The sequence below is a fragment of the Liolophura sinensis genome, chromosome 1 (genome assembly GCF_032854445.1).
Source record: "Liolophura sinensis isolate JHLJ2023 chromosome 1, CUHK_Ljap_v2, whole genome shotgun sequence".
Taxonomy (NCBI): Eukaryota; Metazoa; Mollusca; class Polyplacophora; order Chitonida; family Chitonidae; genus Liolophura; species Liolophura sinensis.
The window spans coordinates 44,586,255-44,597,450 of record NC_088295.1 but is presented as its reverse complement, the minus strand read 5'-3'; the positions used below and the strand labels follow the sequence as shown (position 1 = coordinate 44,597,450).

Here is an 11,196-nt window from a genome sequence, read left to right as displayed (position 1 = left end):
TTTCAAAGTGCACTATGCAAATCCCATTTTGCCATAACATGACTTCTACGTGATAATGTCATAAACTGACTTGATTTTTGAGACAAGTTACTAAAAATTGGTTTACACAGTGTTATTATGGTGCACACAAGAAACCAACGGTAAAGACAAATGGTTAATAGTGTACAATTCACTTATTTCTTATTTGTTCACTGATTTCACTGGACTTTTACATAGTATTCAAGACACAAGAAACCAACAGTATAGACATCCGGTTAATGGTGTACAGTTCACTTATCCCTTATTTGTTTATTGCTTTCACTGGAGTTTTACATAGTATTCAAGACACAAGAAACCAACAGTAAAGACATAGTTAATGGTATACAGCCCATTTATCCTTATTTGTGATTTGATTTCATTGGAGTTTTACACAGTACTCAAGAATATTTCACTTATACAGCTATCAGGCCTGGGAAAAAGTCAGACTGAGGTGGACAGTGATCACACTGGTGAGAATCAGTTGGGACATTGTGCTGATCTAGCACACTAACCACTAGGCCCCGCTCACTTCCCTTGTGTCACATATTTGACTGGCTGAGCACTGATGACAGGGTTGGCCACCACTGCAGAAGAAGCCCCCGTGTCTGATATCACAGTTCACTTCTCCTGTGTCATGTAACTGACAGACTGAACACTGATGAAAGGGTTGGACACCACTGCTGAAAAAGCCCCCGTGTCTGATATCACAGTTCACTTCTATGCCATGTAATTGACAGGCTGAGCACTGATGACCGGGTTGGACACCACTGCTGAAGAAGCCCCCGTGTCTGATATCACAGTTCACTTCTGTGTCATGTAACTGACAGGCTGAGCACTGATGACCGGGTTGGACACCACTGCTGAAGAAGCCCCCGTGTCTGATATCACAGTTCACTTCTGTGCCATGTAACTGACAGACTGAACACTGATGACAGGGTTGGACACCACTGCTGAAGAAGCCCCCGTGTCTGATGTCACAGTTCACTTCTGTGCCATGTAACCAACAGGCTCAGCACTAATGACAGGGTTGGACACCACTGCTGAAGAAGCCCCTGTGTCTGATGTCACAGTTCACTTCTCCTGTGTCATGTACCTGAAAGGCTGAGTACTAATGACAGGGTTTGATACCACCACTGGAGAAGCCTCACGTCTGACATCACATCTCATTTTTCCTGTGTCATGTATTTAACAGGCTGCCCACTGATAACAGGGTTGGACACCACTGGTGGAGCAGCCCCTGTGTTTGATGTCACCACCTCTGCAATGCCTACCTGGCCTGCGGGCGTGAGAGTAGCCAGTACTGGAGCCTCCTTGTTCTTAATGTACCGTGTGTCCATAATGTGCAGTTTTGGCACAACAACAGGTTCTTGGCTATTACTTGCTGATACAGGCTGAGTAGTACTACCCTGAGGTATACTGTGATGATGTGACACAGGTTGGCAGTGTACAGAAGGCACTGGGGCAAATGGTGGTTGAACTGTAGGGTTCACATGTGCCTGAGCAGGGGGTACAGGTTCTGGGGAAGGGAGAGGTTGATGGGGGTCAAATCCTGATGGAGGTACAGCACCAACAAATGCAGGTGGGGGCACTGTAGTGTCGAATCCAGGTGGAGGCACTGTTGTGTCAAATTCAGGTGGGGGCACTGTAATGTCAAATCCAGGTGGAGGCACTGTTGTGTTAAATACAGATGAGGCAAACAAAGGCATTGAACAACCTGGCAACATAACCTGTTCCACTGAAACTGCCTGGGCAAAGTTTGAATCTTGGGAAAACTCTGGAGTAAAGTTATCATGTTTTACACCACTGTGACAGAAGACTGGCTCTTGCTTCACTTTGCTGGGCTGACATTCTGGCAATGGTATATCACATAAATTCTGAATGACAGGCTCAGTTTTGACTGTGCTGTCAGATGAGGCCGTGGATGAAGCAGTTGATGTGTTTCTACACTGAGCCTCATACTCTTCCCTTGTGAGGATTTTAACCTGTGGTGGCTCCTGTGACCTTTGACCTCCAACAGGAAACCTTCTCCTGCCTCTGACATTTGGCTTGTTTTGATTGGCTGTCTCCATGCTGTACAGTGCTGTTGGGGGAGCGAACTCTGGATTTCTGTCATCTTCTAACTTCTGCTTACGATTTTCCCACTGCAAATTCAAATATTCTGAAAGAGAAAAGGGAACCGTGCGAAAATGTGAGCCATGTAAAACATGTCATTTGAGCCATGTAAAACCTGTCAGTGGGGAGTTCATGAACTTGATCGCTATAAATCATGTGTGGTTATGTTAATCCTAAAGTTTTAATCCATCTGATATGGCATTATGTTAGGAGTACATAAAGTTCCAACTCACTGGCAGCACGAGATTTAAACTGCAGAAATTATCCTAAGTCATTATCCTAAACCCCCCAGTCATGAAAACCTGCTATAATCACACTATTATCTACCTTAAAAAAATGAGAGAAGGTCAGAGTGACTGAGGAAGAATACATATTCTGTCTATAAAACACATATAACAATTGAAACATCTCATTGCACGTGTATTTAATTCTGTGATAACAATTCTTAACATTTATTGCCGTCAGAGCAATTCTTAACATTTATTTACGTGAAAACAATTTCTAATGACATTTATTCCTTTGAAAGCAATTTCTACAAACATTTATTTCTGTGAAAAATAATTTCTAAGTTAATGAAGATATGAATTACTCCCATTTGTTTGTCTTTAGCACATACATGCATGTATGTATTATCTAGTGCTCAGTCACCTGTTTTGCCGATGTCCCACTCCCTCACTGCAGCTGTTCTGCTCTCAGCTTTCCTCACTGCCTGTAACACAGACTCTACCTTGGCCTCCACATCCTTGTCTTGGTCAACCTTCTGTTCCTTACTTGTCTCTGGTTTCTCTTCTGTCTTTGAATCTGTCAGTATAAACCATGGTTAACACTTTGTATTGTAACATCAAGATAAACAGGCAATTCTGTAATTCTTCAATTATTTGCCGGGTGCTATATTCCAGAGAATATTTAACTGCTATCAGGTTTAAGGGTGGAGAGAACTATGTAGAGACTAGGGAGAAGCAGTACCTCGTTAGAATATTTAACACACACCCAGACATTAAGAATCACCAAGTCTAGGGTAAGATACATCAGGACACGCCATTTATTTGCCGACATCACTCAACTACACCCTATGCATATGGACAGACCAGTGGTTTCATGAAGCCATACTTTCAAAGGGTGATAACTCATAAAACTTCATAAACTTGTCTGTTCTAAATTTCACTAGGTGCTGGTCAGTGGAAAGTTAATAAACATACAAAATCTGACTGAATCGTCTAGCACAAAAAAAAAACAAAAGTTAATAAATCATGTTCGCTGTGGGTTGAGAATTCATCACCAATTAGATCCTAGCAAGTAAAATATTAGATGAGAAACTGATGGTAGGAAGTCTAAAGTTTAATACAGTAGTATGGTTTATCGCATTTACTGTATTTGTGTGGGGTTAAACTTCAGGTAATATAAAGTATTGCTGTAATGCTTCAACATTTTCGCATAATTGCAAAGTGTTCGTTCAAGCATATTCTGAAAGCATTATTCTGTGTAGATTGATAAAATTATACTTTTTGTGAAACCCTGAAATTGGGCAACCTAACCAATGGAGTTTTGTCTCCAAATCAAATTACAAATGTGCATAAATTGCACTGATATTTGCTCTTTCCTATGTAAAATGGCTGAGGACTTAGGGTAGTGTAATACAGACCTGTCTGAAGAGCAACCTGTGAGAATACACCCCCACCCTCACGCCCCAGCTTCCTCTGCTTGACCTTTGCCAGGCGTGACTCCAGCATGGCCTTCCTCTTCTCTTTGATCATCTCACGCTTACTTCTCTGGTCCACTGTCTACAAAGAAAACATACCATTATTCTGTGACATGTTCATAATCCTCTCTTGCTTCAATATCATGTTGGCCAGTCACTGCAGGGATAGCAAAGATCACATGATTAAATTAGCCACACATATGTGGAGGCTCTAGGGACTGGTCATATACACAAACTGCCACTTTGTGGTGCTACAGATGGCAGTCAGTTTTCTGAGAGGAGGATTTTCACTTACAGATGGCAGTCAGTTTTCTGAGAGGAGGATTTTCACTTACAGATGGCCGAAAGTTTTCTGAGGGAAGATTTTCATTTGCAGATGGCAGTCAGTTTTCTCAGAGGAGGATTTTCACTTACAGATGGCAGTCAGTTTTCTCAGAGGAGGATTTCACTTACAGATGGCAGTCACGTTTCTAAGAGGAGGAAACCTGAGTGTCTGGGGTAAGCCACCAACCTTTGGTTAAGTTAATGACACTGTAGACAACAAAGTACTACCACTAGTTGATTAGTTGCAAGTGCTTTTGCCTGCAGCCTGTACTAATACTTATGCTGTAGGCCATACTTAAAAATGGTAATTACAGCTGTATCTCTATTTCACAAGCAGCCTTTAAGTGGTACTGACCTGTTGTCTGAGATTTGCCAGCCTCTCCATCTCAGCTTGTCTCTGTTCCTCTTCCTGTGAGAATTGGTAAAACCCCACACCATGATCACGAACCTCTGAAATGACAAAGAATCACCACATTTACAACATAATTCTACTTTTGATGGTTTTGTTCAGCTGGTTTAGCTGAAAGTTCAGTGTTTTGAAAAATCTAGGATACTTGATAGATCAGTATATGGAGCTGTCATGCCAGGTGTAAAATTCGTTACCAAGGCAACAGGAGGTGGGGAGAATTTTTAATTGCGTTTAAAATATTATTTATTTCTTTGATTGGTGTTTTACGCTGTACTCAAGAATATTTCACTTATACAACAGCAGCCAGGATTAAGGTGGGATAAAATAGTTTCCTATGCCCTATGTGAGTTACCATGGTAATTTAATTTTGTCCATTTGGCGACACCAATTGGTTGATCCAGATAGCAAGGTACTAGTACAAATGAACCAAGGTGTTGGAGTAACCCTTGATGTAGCCCTAGTTGTGGACATCTCTCACACTATATTACCTCTGTGTTGTACATCTGCATAGTGTATAGGTCCTGTGGGTTTATCCAGTTCCTCTTCAGTTTCTCTCTCCCAGCGTTCACGCTCCAACTCTCTTCTCATGTCCTCAGACATTAAGTCAGGCTTCTCCACAACATCTGCAGGTTTTCTAAACATACAGCTCTTGTGTCAAAAACTTCCTAACGCTAATGGATTAAACTTAATTAACACAGAAAGATAATTATTACACACATAATCTTGAAAGAGTCAGAGTGCTACAAAAACTAGTAAATTTCTTCAAAACTCCTGCATTTAGCTGAAGTTTAAAACACTGCAACTTTTCCTTCTTGTGTTGAATTGTAGTATTCTACCAAATAGTGTCATATTTTACTGGCTTTGCTTTGGCTGCCAATGCTATTTTCGACTTGTGGACACTTTATTTTCGTCTAGATATGGAAATTATTGTGACTTGCAGATGGCTTGACAGCTCTGTTTGGCCTGGCACTAAGATGACATTATATTAGTTTCAGGTTTGGCGGAGTCTCACAAGTGCAGTGTGGTATGAATATTTACCCCCATAGCACATGACTGCTCTCAACCAATGGCTACCCTAGAATCTAATGTGTGTATAAATAAACTTGTTTATTTGATTGGGGTTTTAGGCCAAACTGATATCACAACAGTAAGGTTTTATCATTCAAGGGAACTAAGAAATGACTGGTGGAAATATCAGTGTTAACCACACATCTGACAAATTTTCAACACCCAAAGAAACAAACAAGCCTGTCACCTGCAGGGTGAGAGGGACAATTTACACAACTCAGCCAACCAGGTGTGGCCACTTGATGTGCTTAAATAGTTGAAATTAAAATCAATTCAGATCATGGTGATTTGACAGATTTACATTTTTTTGTTTACTTTCAAATTTTCACACAATTCAGCAAAAATATAATACCTGTCAGTCTTTCACACAGGGTGAAATGCAAACACAGTGTGAAAATATAGTACTCCCTTCCTTTTCACATTAGCTGATGTGTATTTGTTTATTTACTGGATTTGTTTTACGCTGTAATCAAGAATATTTCACTTACACGACAACAGCCAGCATTATGGTGAAAGGAAACCGAGCGTGCAAGCTGAGTTTTTCCCATACAAATTACCTGTATTCTATTTGATGTCAAACGACTTCAGTACGACAGATGTTCACTCATAACACTTCTCACCTGTTGACATTTAGATCCTTATCCCGTCTCTGTAACTCTGCTAGATCTTTCCTCATACAGGTGCGGACTCTGCCCAGCGAGTCTGTAAACTCTACCCTGATAATCACAATTACAGAATGGAACTAACGTGCAGGAACATCCAAGGATGTACTAGGAAAGTCTAAAATATCGAACTGACAATTGCCATAAAACTTAAAAATAGAGAATCATGAATATTACTTTCTCTCATTCATTTACACATATGAAACAGGTCAAAATTCCAGCATTATTGAAACATTTGATCACACTAAAAATATACTAGCTGAGTATGAATATCTTTATAACCTGGATGCTACCGTATCCTTCCCCAATAAAAACTTGTGCGAAACACAAATGCAGATAAATTGAAATAGGAGATATTAGAGGAAAAATGGCCTCAACACAGTATACATGTGCACATAGGGCATGTCAGAGTTGTCAGCTCTTTACAAACCAGGAGATGACTGAGAGCAAACAAAAGGGAGGTAATTGCAATAGAGTGAGTAAGTGCTTGAGGTTTCACATTGTAGTTAACAATTTTTTAGTCACATTGTCGACGAAGGAGCCCTCAGAGTGTATCTAATGTGCCTCCTTGTTGCAGGATCGATTTCCACTGCTCTTCTATCTCATGCTGCTTCAGTGTTACGACTTACCAAAGGCAAGTAAGCTGCCCCACCCGAGTCATTATACTGATATGGGCCAACCCGTCGTTGCACTACCCCCTTAATGCTGAACACCAAGTCTTAGGTGCAACCCGTCCCTTGATCTACCGCCCTCGAAGCAGACGCTCTACCAACTGTGCTATGGGAGCCGGTAATTGCAGTAAAAAAAACACACCAGATCATTCGCCTCCTTAACGCGAGATATTACTTTGCCAGTGATGTTGCTTTGCTTAAGCACTTAGCCATCAGGGCTGCTGTTACATACCATTCTTCACCTGGGTTAGCTGGGATATCTTCTGTCATCACATCGTTACAGGATTCATCGCTCCTGGAATTGGCGCCAGCCTTTCTTTCTTCATCTCTCTTCTCTATAATGGTATCAATTGCTTTCTTCTGAAAATCAACCAAGAAAATTTTGCTGCCGTCTTCCTCTGAAAACAAGAATTGATAATAGAGTTGTTATGATGAGAAAATCAACATTCCTAACCTGTCAATCATCAATATCCATTCAACTAATCACACAGTATGGATAATCCACAAACTAGTCACAAGGGATACATCTTTTGAGGTACTCAATGAGGTTTCAGTTCCTTTCTCCATGAACAGAATAGAGAAAAAAAAATAGCCAATAAGCACAGTTGGATAGAGCCACCAAAACAGTTCATTTTATAGGATTCAAAATCAGTACCTGCGTTTTATAATTTGTTTATTTATTCATTTGATTGTTGGTAAACCGACACTCAAGATTTATTTATTTATTTATTTATTTCACGGGTGTTTTAAGCCATACTTATATCTTTCACTTATACAATGGGGGCCAGCATTATGATGAGAGCATTATGGAGAGAGGTGGACATGGCGTGGGGCCCATACTCAAGAAGTTGTTAACTTATACAACGGTCGATAGTATTAAGGATTGAGGAAGCTGGAATAAAACACCAACCTTTTGCCAGTTACTGATGGTTTTTGTTATCTAAGCTCCATGAACAGTGAGAGAACAACACTATAAATGTTACATGCAGTTTACATTTAATAGGAAGCTAATAATCAAGTTACCAGGAATTTCATTTCCCTGTGTCATCTTCTCATACAGCTTTGCTTTGGCTGCCAATGCTTTTCTGTGAAATACAACACATAACTTTTATGGAAAGGTGATCTGACAAAAAATACACACACACACAATGAACTCACTTTCGAAACCACTTTCATATATATATCGTTTCCTATTAAACATTCTGCCTCGGAACAAGTCGGGAGACCTGGGGTCAAACCCGGGTCAGGTCATACCACTTTAAAAATGGTACATTTGGTGCTCAGCACTTAGAGATTAGACCAAGAAAACAGGGCTAGTTGCCCAGGTTTCAGTATAATGTGACTGGGTGGGGTGTCATGTCTGGTGTCTTCGGCATGATGCTTCAGTGGCAGCAGCACACTGGTGGCATGGACTCACCCTACCACAAGAAAACACAGTACATGTACACACACCTGATGACTTTTTGTCATCATATGACTGAAAAATTGTTAAATAAGATGTTAAACCCCAACCATTCATTCATTCCTTTCTTAACATTACAACCCGATTAAAAGTTTTCACAACACTATGAACTATGTTGATCATGTTACAATTTCATGTTGTTCAGAACTCAGCTGATCCATTTAGACCAATATCAAGTTTCTTGCAATGCATCTTGATTGCAAAACTTCCTTTCTACTTAATATTAATAAAAGATCTAAAAAAAAGAAAAGAAAACAATCCATGTACAGTTTTAATGTACTGGAACAGTTCATAAGTGTTTGTTAATCTTTTTTATTTAACTGTTTTTGGGGATTTTTTTTGCAACTCGGTAGAAGTCTTCACTCCTCAGTTTACACAATGGTGGCAAATTTCTGGGTTGTTAATCCACAGTTCCTGGAGAGCCTCGGCCCTGCACAAGTACCCGACAAACCTCCTCACGCAAACAGTGACTGAAACATATAATGAAACACCTCCCTGTCACACTACCTGGACTTCTCTAAGGAGTTTTCTTCTTCAGCTTTAGCTTCTAAATCTCTCTCTGCTCTCTGTAAAACTCCAGCATTTTTCTTGCTCCATATATTGGGTTTCTGTAAAAGGTAACATGTGATCAATGGCTTACATCCTTGAATAAAAACCTATGAATAAATCATGAATTTATAGATATTTAATACTTGCAAAGCCCAAAAGTTATAGTACTAATGTTAATGTACTTTGTTACTCATGCCAAATGAGAACCTTGAAATCAAAATACTAGTGCACATTTAAGTGTAGATAATAACCAAAAGACACTTCTAGAATTTATCTCTATGATACTACTAACTAGAGATAAAATATTTAAAACTTTTCACTTACCTTTTCAGTTACACGACTTTTTATGAAGGTTGCTTTTTGAAGTTTTTGGGTTTTGAACTCTTCTTGTTTTCTGAACAGTTCAGCTTTCAAGTCCACCAGCTGTGAATAATAATGAGAACATGCCAGAAAATGTAGAAAGCTGATTAAGAAATACTTGGGATATAGTAACTCAATGTTCATGCATTAACAAAACAGAAAAGTGATGTATTACAGTCTTCTGCAACATAACATTTATTTATTTTAACGGTGTTTACTGCTCCACTCAAAAGTGTTTTACTATAGAATATTTCAATAGTAATGAACTATTACACGGCAAGAATTGAAGCAAATACTACCACTGATATTAAGGGGATCTCAAATCCAAGGTTGATTTTACTGAAGCCTTTTAGCTGTTTTATTTTATTTGAGGTTGGGGACTATACATACAAATATTCTCTAGACCTTCACATCCTCTAGATACATGTACCCGTCATGAATGTAATGATGCTGTCCGCTGATGTATGTACAATATGGTTGTCTGAGCAATTCCTGTGAGTCCTTTGCTATGTCCAATGGCCTTTTACTTTACTGATACGTAATTAATAAGCAAATCATTCATGAGTTAAGATTTATTTTTAATATGTATTCAAGGGGTTGAGGGGTGTTTAACACCATAGTGAAGAATTTTTCACTTATGTGATGGCAAGCAGTTTGACGCGTTGAGAAAATTAAAGTGCCCAGGGTAAACCACCCACTTTATTGTCATTTTACTGACGAACTTTCCTGCATGCCACAGCGGTGGTAGACAAGTTGATGGATCATTGTCCACTTAATGTCATCAAGGCCCAACAAAACAATCTACAAATTCCCTGCCAAAGACTGGATTTGAACCAATGCTTTATGGTTATGAGCCTTACCAATGAACCATGGCCTGTTTCCCTGTGATCATATGACGGATAAGCCATGCTTTGTTGATTATTTTTCTGAGGGTTACATGTACATAGTTAGGCCTACATCACTAGGCCCTGTACAATATACATTATCTGTTCTGGATTATTCAAACACAATATATATCTTTGCCATACGTAAAGCAGCCTCCTCTAAACCACCTCATCTAAATAAACGTATAGCTGTAAATAACAGTATTTTACGATATCCCGCAAGAAGCCACGGATTTGGGGGGTTCCAATAAGGGCTCTTCCATAACGAACGACATTAAAAACGTCAGTATTGGCAATCCCGATAAAACAACAACATGTCGTTAGACTGACAATCTCAGGACTTACTGATGAAGGGTTAACACTTTTCTTAGAGGTATTCTCATCCATTTCTAAGATGTCGATAGAGACGTACTCAGGTTTAGCAGTTGTTAGTTTAACACGACAATTTCGCCTCTTAAGCAGGAGAGTTCCAAAGACTCCAGTGGTGCAATTCTTCGCGAATATCTTGCACATCATTCCTACATATAGCTTTTTTCACAAAGATGAAAACAAATCCTTCCACGGAAAATTTGACTTCACTATATCGCTGCTTTGTCAGAAGTTTTGGGAATTTTGGTGTTTTACAATTTTGGCTATTATACTGTTTTTTTTTTATTTATTTATTTGATTGGTGTTTTACACCGTACTCAAGAATATTCTTGACGAAGGCCAGCATTATGGTGGGCGGAAACAGGGCAGAGCCCGGGGGAAACCCACGGCCATCTGCAGGTTGCTGAGAGACCTTCCCACATACGGACCGAGAGGAGGCCAGCATGAGCTGGACTTGAACTCACAACGACCACATTGGTGAGAGACTCCTGGGTCATTACTCTGCACTAGCGTATCATATTGGTGTGAGGTAGTGAAATATATTAAAGTGAAATACCGTGACCGATTTGCATTCCGGTCTTCAACCATTATTCTCTGGTTCAAGTTTAT

General features: G+C 39.7%; 1 protein-coding gene across 1 annotated transcript; it reads right to left on the bottom strand.

The window, feature by feature from the left end:
- Positions 1 to 168: 168 nt before the first annotated feature.
- Positions 169 to 10,655, bottom strand: LOC135470916 (coiled-coil domain-containing protein 174-like). Its single transcript, XM_064749968.1, has 11 exons — positions 10,564 to 10,655; positions 9,299 to 9,397; positions 8,933 to 9,033; positions 7,987 to 8,048; positions 7,196 to 7,361; positions 6,251 to 6,346; positions 5,051 to 5,196; positions 4,509 to 4,603; positions 3,773 to 3,911; positions 2,779 to 2,931; positions 169 to 2,176 (listed from the first exon to the last, which is right to left on the bottom strand). The coding sequence occupies exons 1-11, from the start codon at positions 10,603 to 10,605 to the stop codon at positions 1,182 to 1,184; spliced, it is 2,094 nt and encodes a 697-aa protein (XP_064606038.1). The 5' UTR covers positions 10,606 to 10,655; the 3' UTR covers positions 169 to 1,181.
- Positions 10,656 to 11,196: the final 541 nt, after the last annotated feature.